General features: G+C 51.5%; 6 protein-coding genes across 6 annotated transcripts; 4 read left to right on the top strand and 2 right to left on the bottom strand.

The window, feature by feature from the left end:
- Window positions 1-2,532: 2,532 nt before the first annotated feature.
- On the top strand, window positions 2,533-3,583 carry NECHADRAFT_55504 (uncharacterized protein; the record flags this gene model as incomplete). Its single annotated transcript, XM_003041223.1, has 2 exons — window positions 2,533-2,721; window positions 2,780-3,583. The coding sequence occupies 2 exons, from the start codon at window positions 2,533-2,535 to the stop codon at window positions 3,581-3,583; spliced, it is 993 nt and encodes a 330-aa protein (XP_003041269.1).
- Window positions 3,584-4,470: 887 nt separating this feature from the next.
- On the top strand, window positions 4,471-5,729 carry NECHADRAFT_55537 (uncharacterized protein; the record flags this gene model as incomplete). The annotated part of the gene is made up of 6 exons (XM_003041222.1): window positions 4,471-4,539; window positions 4,611-4,776; window positions 4,825-4,857; window positions 4,909-5,262; window positions 5,312-5,396; window positions 5,453-5,729. The coding sequence occupies 6 exons, from the start codon at window positions 4,471-4,473 to the stop codon at window positions 5,727-5,729; spliced, it is 984 nt and encodes a 327-aa protein (XP_003041268.1).
- Window positions 5,730-6,091: 362 nt separating this feature from the next.
- Window positions 6,092-7,070, top strand: NECHADRAFT_88798 (uncharacterized protein; the record flags this gene model as incomplete). Its single annotated transcript, XM_003041221.1, has 4 exons — window positions 6,092-6,178; window positions 6,237-6,250; window positions 6,305-6,367; window positions 6,428-7,070. The coding sequence occupies 4 exons, from the start codon at window positions 6,092-6,094 to the stop codon at window positions 7,068-7,070; spliced, it is 807 nt and encodes a 268-aa protein (XP_003041267.1).
- A 335-nt stretch (window positions 7,071-7,405) lies between these two features.
- Window positions 7,406-9,147, top strand: NECHADRAFT_55541 (uncharacterized protein; the record flags this gene model as incomplete). The annotated part of the gene is made up of 3 exons (XM_003041220.1): window positions 7,406-8,328; window positions 8,470-9,003; window positions 9,048-9,147. Coding segments are annotated over 3 exons (1,557 nt in total), but the record flags the coding sequence as incomplete, so codon positions are not given.
- Window positions 9,148-10,183: 1,036 nt separating this feature from the next.
- NECHADRAFT_55554 (uncharacterized protein) lies at window positions 10,184-12,037 on the bottom strand (the record flags this gene model as incomplete). The annotated part of the gene is made up of 5 exons (XM_003041183.1): window positions 10,184-10,366; window positions 10,433-10,581; window positions 10,639-10,941; window positions 11,007-11,780; window positions 11,842-12,037. 5 exons carry the CDS (start codon window positions 12,035-12,037, stop codon window positions 10,184-10,186), a joined length of 1,605 nt encoding a protein of 534 aa, XP_003041229.1.
- Window positions 12,038-12,783: 746 nt separating this feature from the next.
- On the bottom strand, window positions 12,784-15,858 carry NECHADRAFT_106593 (uncharacterized protein; the record flags this gene model as incomplete). Its single annotated transcript, XM_003041182.1, has 2 exons — window positions 12,784-14,604; window positions 14,659-15,858. 2 exons carry the CDS (start codon window positions 15,856-15,858, stop codon window positions 12,784-12,786), a joined length of 3,021 nt encoding a protein of 1,006 aa, XP_003041228.1.
- Between the last annotated feature and the right edge of the window lie 78 nt (window positions 15,859-15,936).

Genomic DNA, 15,936 nt, shown 5'->3' with positions numbered 1-15,936 from the left:
GTACTTGAGGTGACCTAGGACTGGGAAACAGGCAATTTGTACAAGGTGGGTCGCGACATGACGGAAGATACGCAACTTCGTCACCGGAAAAGACGCTCAAGTATCGAGCTTGGGTGCATAACGGTGAATACGCAACTCGGCGACTGGCAAAGACGCCAGCCTACCCACTAGCGAGCAATCAAGGCAGACCAAGCGATGCACGTCAAGTACGAGATAATACAACGGAGAGTATGCAAATTTATGACCGGAAAAGAAGCTCAAAATGCCTTGCGAGCAGAGACCTTAAGCAGCTCCTGGGCAATACGCAACTTGATACGGAAAAATGACGCCGAATGTGGCACGGAGAATACGCAACTTTGAAGCCGTCAGCAGTTGATCAACGCCAATTTCGTAAACGGACATTACGCAGTTTGATCTTTCCTCTGACGTTGATGATAGAGATTTTCAACCTAGGACCGTCAGCGGCTTGGAGATTACGGGTATTAGAGGGATTTATGTAGTATGAGCAAGGAACTTCTCACGTCTACAAACAAGTCACCGTGACTATAGTATTTACTTGATTTCGTTGCCTGATATCGAAATAACTTGAGTCGTGGGCAGTTTGAGACAGGCAAAAAATCCATGAGACGTCTCCTCGCATGTTGAGAGACTGCCCCTCAAGACGGCAGAAGCCATGGGCATTGTTGTTGATGTGACAGTGCCACGTCAGAAGATTATGAAACTGCGTTTTATCCGTTGGCCGCAATTCGGGACTTGAATTTCTATTGGTGTCGGGCTGTAAAAGTGCGTATTTTGCGTTGTTCGCAACTTGGAAGCTGTCTCCCCATTGTGGCATTCCAGCGCGTTCGCTCATTAAACCATGAAAACGTGTGTCCTCCGTTACGCACAGCTCTAAATTAGCGCCCTTGTCACGTTCTTACTTACGTACCTTACTCTGTCAACCATGGTCGGGCTGTGGGAGTTGCGGAATCTCCGTTGGCTGGCCGTGTGCGTCGAGGACTGCCTAGTAGTAGCTGCGTATTTTCTGTCAATCGGGGTTATAACTGATTTGCTATTTATTAACTGTCATGAATCTGCGTGTTATGCGTAGTCTGAAGCCGGGTATTCTCCGTCGACTCAGAAGTTGAACTGGCCAAATGCCATCCAACTCAAATCCTTAACATATGTTATCGTCCCGCCATGGTTTAACGGCATTTAATCTGCACCCATGGTTTCTCAATACAGTTACTTGCCAGTGTCAGACTTCCTTGGAGCAAGAACTTCGCTACAGATATCCCAGAGACCGCAGTAAAGCTCATCACCCAGACTGGTCACAAAAGGCCCGCGATGTGGCAGACTCGCAACGTCTCATCACGATACGTTTTCAACTACGTGTGCTCCTGACTAAGTTTATTTACCTCCTTGCTTCTCATAGGATAGTCAAGTAAATAATCAATTGGAAGGTCGTTTAACAAGAATCACCTGGCGTCTGATCAATCATTGACCCTCAGTTTGGCTGTTCCGGCCGCCGTAACAAAAGCTCCAGGCGTGCCAAGAGCCTCCATATCAAATTTGCAACCGGGAATGGCAACAGCTAACAATTCTCCCATGATCCACAGTAGTTCCATACAATTCTGCTCGATATCGCCTAACTTCCAATCACTCTGCCCAGCCAATGTCTCCCCCATCGTGGGGATCCCTCGCGAGGACCCTTTTGATTGTGTGTGGGAGAAGCTCACGCTGATGCGAGGTTGGTACACCATCGTCAAGCAGAAGCCCTGTCACCTTGATCAAGCTCCGGCCAATGCCACCACCCTTCTTCATCCGCGACACGTTGGCCTTGAGAGTGAGGGCCGTGTCTCTTGTTGTGCATGGAACCCGATAGTGTGGGACATAATGTAAATCAAATAGTCGGCGGAGGGGGTACTGTCTGTGGTGATTATAGAGAAGTGGGTAGAAAGAAGTTTGGAAAGATTCCTGTAGATGGGTGAATGCGTCCCTGACAATATCATCGCCCACCTCAAACCAGGGTTGGGAATGGCCTCAGCTGTGCGCCTCAATAGGAACGGAGACTTGACTAATGACGCAGGGGTGTTTCAAAGCCCGTAACAGAAGCCGAATGGGCTTAGAAGAGTAAAAATTACTTGCACCTGCATTAAAGTTGACCGTCTTTTACGCGACAACAACCACGACGATAAACTTAGAAAGGAACAGTCACAACCTGGTTATTGACGAAGCTAAACAGCAAGCGACTTGAAGGCGGAGACGTTTGCCCTGGTGTCGCCCTGTCGCTCTTGGTCAAGGACAAGAAAGACAGCGGTTGATCTTTTCCCCGAGCATCGGGCCCTTGATCTGCAGCCCGTAAACATCGCTAGATAGTTTACCCGACGACAGAGAGTGTCCCTTCATTTTTCAGCATGTCGACTATGTTCGAGTGACATCTCTGCTGGCCAAGCTCAAATATTACTGACAAAAGACCTCCCCGGCCTGCACAGTCGTCTCTGTCGGTTGAACGAATACTGGAAGCACTCGGACTGGCCCATACTACGAATCATGATGCCTTTGAAACCCCGCATTCTGTTCTTTAACCCAGTACGCCATGCGTTGGCTGCATACGAGGCCCTTTCTGCCGTTGCGGCGCCAGAGGTGGTGATAAGCAAGTCTCGGGCAGAGTTTTTTGCAGACCTAAAGGATCGGTATAGAGACATCAGGGCCATCTATCGGACTTCTGCCAGCGGAGCGGTAGGATCCAATTATACATTGTGTGTGGCCAGGGTCTGAAGAACTAATCCTGACACAGGTTGCTGGAAACTTTGACAAGGAGTTCATTGACCATCTTCCATCATCGCTGAAGTATATCTGCCATACTGGTGCCGGATACGACCAAATCGATATAGATGCTTGTACTCAACGCAACATTACAGTCACATATGCTCCGGACCCTGTTACCGACGCCACTGCGGACTTGACCATCTTCCTCCTTCTGGGCGCTGTCAGACGACTTAATCCGTCTCTGAAATCACTCAGGGAGGGCAAGTTTAAGCAAGGGATTGAGGCCGGCCATGACCCCAAGGGGAAAACATTGGGAATCCTTGGCATGGGTCGAATCGGACGGGCAGTCAAGCATAGAGCAGCACCGTTCGGTCTAAAGGTTATCTACCATAACCGCAGACCGCTGTCAGCTGGCCTTGCTGCCGGCTGTCCATACGTGTCATTTGACGAGCTGCTGAGAACGAGCGATATCATATCGATCCATGTCCCGCTTTCGGCCGCAACTCATCACTTGATCGGCGAGGGTGAGATTGCCAAGATGAAGCCAGGTGTGGTCATCGTGAATACAGCCCGCGGGGCCATTGTCGACGAGGCAGCGATGGCGGCCGCGCTCGAAGACGGTCACATCGCTGCTGTTGGTCTTGATGTTTACGAAAAGGAACCAAAAATCAATGAACAGTTAATCAAGAATGACCGAGCGATATTGGTGCCCCATTTGGGTACGCACACGGTTGAGACATTGACCGAGATGGAGTCTCTAGCTATGGAGAACGCCAGGCGAGGGGTGTGCGGGGAGGAATTGCTGACGATTGTCCCTGAGCAATCAGCCTAGGGCTCTTTATCATAGCGATTAGAAGTTTATGGAGAATAGTTGCTGTGAATGAAGCAGCCGTATTGCACAGAAATGCCGACGGCAATTCACACTTGTTCTCTGACTCTTCTCTAAGATCTTCCCTCGTCGAAGCTTGGGTTGTTGTGTCTGTCGATTACTTGATCGTCCTCTTTCTTAATTACTTTACACCCTCTAATAATCTTGCCCGCTTCTTTGCCCATTTTCACTTTCTTCTTTGGCCCCATGCTTCCTCGATAAACTCTTGGTTTAGAACATTTCCACCCTGCGTTCGGATTTGATCTGCTAGCTCAGCTAACCCATCAAGCTGGGCTTCAACTATAATAGAGAACAAATTCTGCGTTCATATTCATTGTCAACTATAGAGAGATACCAAAAACTTTGGCAACTTCTTCAAGACAGCGGACGCCCCAGGGCATGACTTTAGTGCCGTTTTTCGGTTGTTCGTCGAGATTCATTGAGTCGAGAAACCCTGGGGGTCCTCTGCTCTGCCATGCTTTTGAATAACGAAGACGAAATTGCCTCGTCATTCCATCTTCTGAGCCCGGGGCGCTCAAACAATTAATCGCCGGCCAAATAATAGAGCCGAGGTGATTCCTCCATCCCCCGCTGCGGTCAAATATTCACCCGCCCCCAAATAAATGGCCTCTCTCTCAGAGCAGCTACAGGAATCAGGTAAATATTGGGCCCGATATTCCATTACATGATGAGCAGCTCGGCATTTTGACACTTTGAGAATTTTTTATGCCCATCTTTTAAAACTCGGCAGTCCACGGTGAACGAGTCGAGAAAGCGCTGAGCTGTGAGATCAATAAACATAACGCAATAACAGCCAATTTTCTCACCATTTTTCTCATTTTATATTCAAGATGGTCAAAGTCGCTGTGCTAGGGGCCTCAGGACAGATTGGACAGCCGCTAAGCCTGCTGCTCAAGTCTGTACGCTTCATCCTCCTTGCCCCTCTCCCCTTCTCGCAACAGAGTGCAATCTAATGGATTTCTCTCTCTAGTCACCTCTCGTCACTGATTTGAGGCTGTATGATATCGTCCATGCAGTTGGCGTGGCGACTGACCTAAGTCACATTGACACGCCCTCGACTGTTAAGGGCTATCTACCGGACAATGGTGGTCTTCTTCATGCATTGACGGGCGCCGAGTTTGTCATAATCTCAGCTGGTACTTATTACTTCATCCGACAAAAAGTAAAAGACTGATTAGGGGCAGGAATCGCGAGAAAGCCCGGCATGACACGCGATGGTGAGATGGAACTGACTTCGATATGTTCTGACCCGGCTAACTGGAAATTAGATCTCTTCAAGACCAATGCTGGAATTATCGCCAACCTGGTCGCTGGGGCTGCAAGCTATTGTCCCAAGGCTTTCATTTCTATCATCACCAACCCGGTCAACAGCACGCTTCCCATAGCAGCCGAGGTTCTCAAAAAGCATGGCGTTTTTGATCCAGCCCGGCTCTTCGGTGTAACCACGCTGGATGTTGTTCGCGGATCAAAGTTTGTTACAGATATCCTCCGTCATATCAACCCCCAGGAGCTCAAGGTTCCGGTAGTTGGCGGTCACTCCGGTGCAACCATCCTCCCCTTGATTAGTCAATCTCAACCTCCAGTGGAACTAAGCCAGACACAAATTGAAGCCATCACATACAGTGAGTATCACCACTAGATAGGACGAGTATAACTAACCATTCAACCAAGGGGTTCAATTTGGCGGCGATGAGATCGTAAAAGCCAAAGCTGGCGCCGGGTCTGCAACGACGTGTATGGCCTACGCTGGGTTCCGGTGGGATCCTCCCATGTTTATCCAAATGCCACTCCTTGCTAACAATGGAGACACAGTTTCGCCCAGGCTATCATCAAGGCCTCTCAGGGCCAATCAGGGATAGTCGAGCCCGCATATGTTTATCTTCCTGGTATTCCCGGAGGGGAGGCGATTGCTGGTGAGCTTGGCGTCGATTATTTTACTCTTCCGGTCAGCCTTGGGCTCAACGGGGCCATATCTGTTCATCCAGTTGGGCCAATGTCAGACTATGAAGCCGGTCTTCTGAAGGTTGCGGTGGAAGAACTAAGAGGAAACGTGATAAAGGGTGTAGAATTCGTGAAGTCTGATTCATGAGGTTGTCCTGATGTTAGGGTGTGGGGGTCTTTTATCTGAGTTGGATCCTTTCCTATTTGTCAGTAGGTTCAAGAGATGCTTGAGATGACCCCCTGCGTATACATATAACAAGATATCGCGCAGAGAATGGATCATATTGTGGGATTACATGTTCCGTGATCGTTACCATTCAACCTTGAACTCGGCGGACATTTAAACCTCCGACCAACGGTACCTACCCTATGCCGAGGTCGCCGTGTGGGGCCGAATTAAAGTAAGCCCCTCATCCGCGGCAAAACTCTTGACCGCGCTTCACGTTCCCCTCGCTTCAACTATCCCCTCGCAACTCCGAGAGACACTCGCACGATCAGCAGGTAGTCACAATGACAGAACGATCCATGAAGAATCAGGGCCCGAAGCATATCCGGACCAGTGGGGCATGCAAGGCCTGTAGGTCCAGGAAGCAAAAGGTACGCGCTTTGGCATGCCGAGATTGCTGGTGAAGCAGACACTAAAAAGAGTGTGCAGTGCAGTGGAGATCGGTTCGTGCTGTTCAATTACAGTGGACTTTAGATGTCATTGGCTCATATCAATAGCCCTCAGTGTGTTCGATGCCGCATCAACGAAGTTCAGTGTCAATGGCCTCAGCCGCAGAAGCGGTACGCTGCAGCATCTGCTATGCAAATGACCATGGAATTTGGCTAATCATGGATTCATAGCGGTCCTCCAAAACATTACACGGCCATTATTGAGAAGCGTCTGATCGAAACTGAAGCCATTTTACTCGCTCTGATGTCGCAAGTATCAGATGAACAGCTCATGTCTGCCTACAACCATCTACAGCAAGACAAGCAGTCAAGTGCAAACCTCGGCGTGCCCTCTAATTCCGGAAACAGACATGAACTGACCCGAAAGGACAAATTTGGGCCCGTATATTGGAGCAACTACACGCTCAGCTCGGCTCAAGATGCCAGACGTTGGTGGGCGGATCGGGTGTCGGCTGCCGAGCATGGGACCCCATCTAGGCAATATGAGGACATTGAGCCTGCGTTGAGAGAAACAAACGTCACTAGCGAGAGTGAGACGACTACTATTCAAGATGCAGATACATCAGTACTCATGTCGAATGAGCTGAGTCCTGGTGTTGAGTCTCCGATCGCTCCCCGGCTGTCTGTCGAGCAACAAGATGATTGTGATGCCAGAGTCAATGAGGGCTTGAGTGCAGAGTCTACCTCATCAATGAATCGAGATGAAGGGACAAGCCATTCTCAAATGACGCATCTAGAGCAAACGCCAACATGGAGTACTGGATATCAAAATTCCAGAGACATGGGAGGGTATGAGAGTGCCTACCTATGGTGAAGAAAACTACCAGACACGAGTAGGGCGGATTCTGTATGTTTACGTGAAAACTGATTAATCTACAATTGTGTTTCTTCTTTTTAATTCAGAGTCAGTGCATACTTTCATTGATTCAGTCATCACAATAATTCAGTTTTGACACGAATCTCAGTCGGGATCCCTCCGATCACCGGCTGTACCCTATGATATCACTAATTTAGCCCCATATAAACTTCCAAAGGACTAGCTTATGTGCGAGAAAGCTCCCCCGCTCTCCCCACACTTTTCAACTACCATCCTCTAACGTCCAAAGACATTGAGGACTCGACGGCCAATCTCCTCCGCGGCCACTTGCAATGACTCCGGAGATTGGAAGCCTTCGAGCCCTCAAGAACGGCGACAGCCAATACGTCGGCAGTTCCTCAGGCGTCTACTTCATCAACACCGTCCGCAGGGCATTCGCCACCGCTCCGGATGCGGAATCAGAAAATAGACAGCACACCAGCGAAAACGGCGAGCAACTGCTCAATGATCCGTCGCCAGAGGACTGTATCGTCGGCGGAGATGAGCAGGGCGGTCGCAACATGGGACTGGAGGCTGGAGCATCAGGCGAAGCCGGCATTGCCCAGACAAATGATCAACGCCAACCAGCAACTGCAAGCCCATCCTTTGATTTGAGCAATATGCCTGACTACGCAATAGCTAGGCAACTAGTCTTGACATATTTCCGTATTTGGCATCCTCTCGTTCCCTTCCTCCATGGACCAGAATGCCTCTCCCAGCTAGACGCCCTCTACCGCGACCCATCAACCACACCTCTCAGCCGTCTCGTCACTTTTAAATGCATCTTCAACATCGCTCGCCTCGAGAACGATAATATGCCTGAACTATCGTCTATGTCCATTCGCTCGGCTTCTGATCTCCTCCCCACGCTAGGCCTCCTCGCTCTCCCGTGCGACATCCCTTCCATCCAAGCCCTCCTCGCCGCCCAGGTCTACTTCATATCGACAATGTCCCTCCGGCACGCGTCATCCGTCGGTGGGCTAATATCAAGATCCATATTTCAGACGGGCATGCACCGTTGTCCGTTCCGGTACTGGCACTTGTCCCCTGAAGACCGGGATATGCGGAAACGCATCTTCTGGAGCTTTTACGTACTTGATCGCTTTCTGAGCCAGTCCCTGGGGCATCCAAATGGGATACAGGATTCTGATATCGATGTTTGTGCACCTGGCCATCGAGACTTGCATGAACCAGTTGCGCAGTCACCGTTTTCACCGTCGAGTGTTGCTGCTGCGGATAATCTGATTCTTCACCTCCCGGCAAACCATCCCGACAGACGTCTAGCATCTCCACGACTGCGAGCCCAGAGCCGAGATCCTTCCCCTGAAGAGGATGCAGGTCTGGGGCGGAACCCAAGTGAGACTCCAAGTGGGCCATCGAGGAGAGCAGCGGCCATTCTCCAGCACCGCCGAGAAACCCAGTCAGTTTTGGAAAACCACGTGCGGTACTCCCAGCTAGTGGGGAGGTTACTCGAGATATTTCACAAGTCGATACCTGATAGAGGAGCCGACGATCAGACTGTTCTCTTCCTCAAAGCAGACGTGTCAGCATGGGGAAACAATTTGACCCAACCACGCCTCGATGCAAGGACCAAACAGGAAAATCCAGAGCTTACACCAGAACCTACAGTCTTCCCTTTTGTTTTGTATCATTACTGCGTCCTCCTTCTCAACAGGCCTGCTCTATCCCTAGATCCCTCGAGCGCCGAATTCAGGGCCGGCTTGCAGGTATGCATCGGAGCTGCGACCAGTATTATCGAGACTGTTGGAAAGTACTCGGACCTTGAGGGACCTTTATTCTGGCCAGGGTATATGACTGCTGTCTGGATGAGTGGCCTCGTTTTGGCTCTTGCCACACGGCTCCAGTCATATAGTCCAGTCAAGGCCATATCGTATGTATTTCTCTTTATCATTGCTATCTAGCTGACTCTCGAAGTGGGATATCATCCGCTTTGGGTCTCCTGACTGCCATGAGCAATCGCTGGCACATGGCAAAAGACTGTAAAGAGGTGTTGTCCATGTTATTGAGCAGCATTGAGGTAAAGACCAGAGAGAGGAAACGCTTTCGGCCAGAAGGAGACGTTGAACCCGGTTACTCATGTAGACCTGCTCATAGTGGTAGGCCGTCGAGCATTGGAACTGGTTCAGCAAAACGACGTGCCACAGATAGTCCCAGAACGCGTCTTCGCTCTGGAGCCCGACCCTCACCGCAGCTTCCATCCAGGGCCCTTAGAGGATCATCAAAGGCCCCAAATCCATTAACAGCGCACATCCCACTTCCAAGGTCAAGCCTACGAAACGGCCCTGATAGTCGGCACGACAACTCCACAAGAAACGACTACTACAACCCAGACACGCCAAACCGCGATCCAAACGACTACCAGACAGCCACGAGTCTATACGATTCCTTTCAATTTGACACCTTCCCATCCCTCCCAGACTTGAGTATGCCAGAGAGTGAACGAGTCTTGGGCCCATATCATGCACCCATCCCCACGACTTTCCCAGACAGGCGCCAGAACTCTGATCAGAATTTAGGCCAGTTTGGTGGGCCAGATGTGATGTTTGATATGTTTGATGGAGCTACGTGGGGTTCTCTGATCGATATGGTAAATGATGCCGGAATGTCTTAGCATGTATAATAGACATTTTTCAGAGTCACTCTTGTTTCTGAATTGAAATGCCCTCAAGCCATCAACTCAGACACCCCAATGACGCTGTTAACGCAAACGAAAAACACGCCAGCACTTGAACCCATTCTTGGGCCTCATATCCACAATACCCCTTGGCGGCATACATCTTCATATTGCGTCCGGAAGCAGGCAGTCCGGGAATGGAAACGAGATTCACGGGGTCATGGTGCGAAGCCACGATAGCGGCAATCACCAGCGGAAATACGCGCAATAGATGAGTCCCCTGAAGCTCTGTCACTTCTATTTTTAACACAACTGCTTAGATTCACGTAGCGAGCGTTCCCTTGATTATCCTAGGATGAGCAAAATGACCGACATGGACCAAGATAGTCCGCTCAACATTCCAACGTGTCCACTTCCCACCTTGAATTTTCCTCAGCTAGTTATTGTTGTTGGCCATCCTGCTCTTCGGGTGCAAGGCTTTAGAGATCTTGACGGGGTGAACGCCAGGAGTCTCAAAAATGTGGTCGATCTCCTCGAGGGAGAGATGCTGAAACTCGGGGAAGTAGTACCAAGTGAGATACAGGCAGACACTGTCAATTCCAATGAAGATGAAGTAGATCTGCAAGAGGACAGGCCCCGTTAGCTGTCATGCAAGAGTTATGAAAGGGCGAGGAGGCGAAATTACCTTCCATTCGATTTTAGCAAGGGCTTCACCCATTCCATATGTCATGACAAGACCAAAGCAGTTTTGAAAGAAACTGTACATGCCCATGCCCTTGGCTCTCTGACTGTAGTGGAGGACCTCGTTGGGGTAAATATTGTGTAGGGCGTTTGCTGTCGGCTACATTAGGACAATATCTCCATCATGAGTTTGTTTTCGTAAAGACTTACACAAGAGGCCGTTGGATATCTGGAAGAGGTAAATCCAGGTGATGGTCAGGATGCCCATGGCTTTCATGGCGATACCATTGTCAAATAGCCCGCCCGTCAAGCTCATCATGGCCAGGAAGAATATAAACACGCCCATTGTGGCCATGAGAAGGAATCGGCGCCTAACGCGGTCGACAATCACGGAACCGACAAGCGTCGAGAGCCAAGACACGACGCTCATTCCAACGTTGATGCCAAGCTGCTGCTGGGTGTTTGTGATTCCGACGAGGGACAAGATGCCGGGCAAGTAGTAACCCAGCATTGCTGAGGTTGGTTGTACGTTAGCTTTCAGGGGGCTTGGAAAAGAATTAGAGATAGACCAAACTCACAAGTACCGTTACACTGCTGGAAGAATGCGTACATGAAGATGACTTTGAGACGGTACCGGGCGCTCTTCTTGCTCCACAATGTCGTAAAATCCCAGGGTGTCGAGTCCACAGACTCTACAGAAGCTTGAATCTGAGAGAGCTCTGCCGCGACGATGGGGTCACTAACAAGGCCACTATCGGTGTGATACTTGGCAATAACATGCTCAGCCTCCCTGACCTTGCCCTTGTAGATTAGGTATCTAGGGCTCTCGGGGGTGCAAGGATACACCAGGGCCGAAACAATGACTGGAGGCGCCAGCTGGAAGAGCATAGGCATCCTCCACGTCCAGTTCCCTTCCATGTAGGAGCCGCCAAGCAGTACGCAGGCGATGACGATGGACCCGATGCTGTAGCAGGAGCAATACAGGCCAACGGCAAGGCCTCGGTGAGCCGAGGGGGCCACCTCACTCATGTAAAGAGGACCTACAGTGGCGCTTAGCGAACACCCGACCCCGCCAAAGACACGGCCCACGATCATGATAGCACGGTTCGGGGCGGTGGCCTGGAGGATGCAGCTGACGACGAGGATGATGTTGCCGATGAAGGTGACGCCGCGGCGGCCAATCATATCAGACAGCCACTGGAACAAACTGGCAACGATGTTGCCGATGGACATAGCTGCGAGGACAAGGGCAATGCCGCTACCACTGGTGCTGACGTTGAAGTGCTCCCGGAAGGCTGGTAGGGCGGACATGCCGCCAATGATGTTGCCATCGATGGCAAAGGCAGCCACACCTATGAGCAAATACATGTCAGCTCGTTGACTCTGTAGGGCAGAGAAGAGATTGTGGCATACTCAGGCCTTGAATGACAATGACGACAAGAAGGCGCAATGCGGCCTTGGACCTCCAGGTCATGGCGCGATTTGACAGCTCCTGGATATTGACTCTCTGAATCTCGTCGTGAACGGACTCGATCTGGTGGTCCTCCACTTTTGAACCAAGCTTCTCACCCTCCAAGCCTTGGCTGTCCGGGGACCTTGGGTCCGCCATGTTGGTGTTGTTGATGGATCAGCAGGAGATGGTAGGCAAAAAACAAAATACCGAGGTATAGAGGGAATGGAGGATATCCTTCCTTGTGAAGGGGACTCAAAGACTTGTCGACGCATCTCACCTTATATAAGTACACGTACGGTTGATTCCGTCCAAGTCCAACCCAACCATACCATCCGGTTCGTGTAACTCCACCCCTGAATCCTGACAATGCGGAGATGACCCACCGACCCCGGATCCCCCCGCAAGCCACCTGATCCTCGTCGGTCTTCGGGGGCGGTGCCGGCCCGGGCCCGGGGGCTGAACGGTAGGGTGGAAGGATAGCTACAGTACCCATGCTGAAGGGTGCCAAGGGTAGTAATTGTTAAAAGTTGGGAATCGCCACTACTTGCGTGAAATTAATTACCCGACGGGTTAAGAGCTCGGTTTATATAAGACGATTTGACCAAATCTTATTGTAGTGGTGACAAGGTTCAATCTTTTACTTGTCTTTCCTTGTCAATTAGCAGGTCAGAGAAGCACGCATGTGTACTACTTAACGGCTATTGAACATTTACTAACCTTGGTGCTTGTACTACTACTGATACCTCAAGTACAGCAAATAACATTAAATATTCTTGGATCGTGCATGTAGGTGGGCTTGACTTAATCTAGCACTGAGTTTGCATGGCATGAGGCAGGAGAACGTCACTAGATTCAGAGGACATTCCTCAAGTTGATATCTGATCTACAATGGATATCTGGCTTCACTCCTTCGTTGCGCTCAGCCCAACCGTAAAGTCAAAGCTCTCTGGCCGCAGCCTGTCACCCTGAAAGGCCAGCGGTCCGCAGCTGCCACTCCCCAGCCCGTGCTGGGCGACGTCCAGATTTAGGATTGTCTCGTCTAGTTCCGTCAGTTCGTGGGGGTGCCTTGCCTGGTCCAGGTCCGGCGTTGCATACTTGCGAACCGAGAAGTTAAAGGGGCACTCCATACGCGCCTCTAGCGCTGGTCCTCGGCCGGAGCTTGCCTGCAACTTGACCCAGCGCACATCGCTCCGGTTTCCGTTCTCCTGCGGCCACTCGTAAGGGGTATGTAGATCATCTATGGACGACTCCCAGCGTCCGAACCGAGCTGCATGCTTCTTGTCACGGTACGACTCTCCTGGACCACGCCCATACCATGTTGCTCTGTCGACATGCTTGGGAAGCGACATGGTCAGACCGATGCGAGGCACGTGAGTGGGAAGCGTACCAGAGAAGCTCCCTTGGACGTGTATGCTTACCCCTTCCTCGCCAAAAGTGTAAGTCATGGTGGCGTTGCTGGCCCAGGCCAGAACAGGGGGGGCGACGCGAACTTTGCAATGGAGGACAAGGCTCTTCTTATCCGCTCCCAGTTGCCAACTGGCGCTCCGCATGTGCATCTTGGTTTCTGAGAGTCTGAATCTTCCCCATTCGACGCCATCACCGCCGAATCCAATATCGTTTTGGGTTAGGGCGCGGTAGAGGCCCAGCTCAGGTCCCTTGTCGATGACGGCGCCCCTGTCATTCGCCCACTTAAGACTACCCCGGACCAGGTCAAAGTGGAAGACTTGGCTAAATCCTGGCCAGAACACGACGAGTCGTCCATCATACTCTCGAACCGACGGCTCAGTGGAGGGGAGTGAAACCGCCGTTGGGAGAACCAGGTCTCGATCCCTGTGGTTGTCCGGCAATGGCACCTGACCCCATGCGACCTCATGGCCTTTGGAAGCCCAAGCTGTGTCTTCTTTCAGCTTTAGACTCACAAAGAGCCACTCATAGTTGTCCGAGGTGGCACAGTGGTCAGGTAGGTTGACTAGGGCTTCTCCACCTGCGGGAACGAGAGGTAGGTCAAGATCATGTAGGTCCGTGTTTCCCACCTCACCGACCAAGTGCCAGAACGCACATAGGTGGTCTAGACTAACAAAGGCATAGTGGCTCTTGATGCGAAGTTTCCCATTCTCCAGGCTGATAGTCACCGGCTCAATCGCCTTCTTGTACTCGACCAAGCCGGGTGTGGGTGAGTGGTCAGAAAAGGTCAGCCCATCCATGACAAAGTCGGCATCGTTGGGTGTATCCCCATAATCACCACCATAAGCAAAGTACGAAAGCTTGCCTTCTCTCTTGAGAAGGCCGTGGTTACACCATTCCCAGATGTAACCTCCCTGGAGCAGCCTGTCAGATCGATAGGCGTTGATATAGTTCGTGAGACCTCCAGGGCCATTGCCCATAGCATGGCCGTACTCGCACTGGATCAAGCACCGATCTGGTTTTGCAAGGACATGCTCCTTCAGCTCGTCGATGGTGGCGTACATGACGCTGTAAAAGTCGGTCGTGACGCCCTCGCGGTCGCCCTCGTAATGAACCAGCCGCGTCGGGTCTCGCTTCTTCACCCAGTGGTACATGGCGGCGTGGTTTCTGCCGTAGAAGGCCTCGTTTCCCAGAGACCAGAAGATGACTGAGGCGTGGTTCTTGAACCTCTCCACCAGCTGCACAGCGCGGTCCAAGTAGGCATCATGCCACTCGGGGTTGTCAGAAGTCCAAGCCTTTGCGCGGTCGTAGGATAACTCCTGGAGTTCCCTCCCGTCCATCAGATGTGCATTCTCAATAGCGGTTCTCTCAACTGGGTCAAATCCGTGGGTCTCGAGGTCTGCCTCGGCCATGACGTAAAGGCCTAACTCGTCGCATGCTTCGTAGAGTCTGGGGTCATTCGGCTGATGAGAGCATCGCAACGCGTTGATATTGTGTTGCTTCATCAGAATGAGGTCCGCGTACATGGCTTCGTAGGGGACAGCACGTCCATGAAGGTGATGATGTTCATGGCGGTTGACGCCATACAGAATGATGGGGTCCCCGTTGACGAGAAAGTTTCCACTCTTCATTTCTATGCGGCGGAAGCCTACTCGATGCGAGACAAAGCAGCTGCCGACCTTGATGAGCAAGGTATAGAGCACTGGTGACTCTGCCGACCACAAGTGGAGGTCATCTCCCTCGAGGACAAGCTCGAGATCCTCGGAAGGTGCTGCAGTCGTTTGCCACAGAGATGATCCCACGGGACTCAGCAGCTCGGCCTTGGCCAGGGTCCCAGGCTCAGCACCTTGAACGGTCAGACGCACCCTGAGAGAAGCCCGGGTCAGGCTCTCGTGCACAATGGGGAAGGCCTCGAAATCCACTATGGCGAGTGAGTCAAAAGCGACAAGATAGACGTCCCTAAAGATTCCAGACAGGGTCCACTGGTCCTGTCGCTCAATGTAAGAGCCATCACAGAGCTCATAGACACGGACGGCGAGAGTGTTGAGGGACCCTGGCTCGTGGAGCAGCGAACTGATGTCGAATTCGGCCGCGTTCCGGCTTCCCTGACTGTAACCGACCTCAAGGCCGTTTGCCCATACATGGAAAGCACTGTCGACTCCCTCGAAGCGCAGCCGTATCTGACGATCTCGCCAATCGGCTGGTGTCGTGAAACAGCGCCAGTACGAGCCAGTCTCGTTCAGCAGCGGCACGTTCGGCGGGTCAACGGGGAAGGGATAGTTGACATTCGAGTACAGAGGCCGACTGTGTCCCTGAAGTTGCCACATGCCAGGGACCTGGATGTTGGCCCAGGTGAGAGGCTGGGCGTTCTCCCAGTCAGGTGCCTCAAAGGGGGAGGCATCGTGGCGAAATTTCCATGTGCCATTCAAGGACTGATATGCGGCTTTGTCGCGATTCAGAGTGAGTGCATCGTCTCTGGTCGAGAATGGATAGAAGTGAGCACGCGTAGGAAGCCTATTGCGGTGAAGGACCTTGAGGTCGCTCCAGTCATACCGCTTCTCGGCGAAGGACATGCTGGGTGAGGCTCTACAGCGTGCTGAATATCGGCTCGAAGTGAGATGGGTAGTTCATGACAAATTTGGAACCTCTGT

Source organism: Fusarium vanettenii (assembly GCF_000151355.1).
Source record: "Fusarium vanettenii 77-13-4 chromosome 16 genomic scaffold NECHAsca_50_chr16_1_0, whole genome shotgun sequence".
NCBI lineage: Eukaryota > Fungi > Ascomycota > Sordariomycetes > Hypocreales > Nectriaceae > Fusarium > Fusarium vanettenii.
This window is presented reverse-complemented; position numbering and strand designations above follow the sequence as displayed.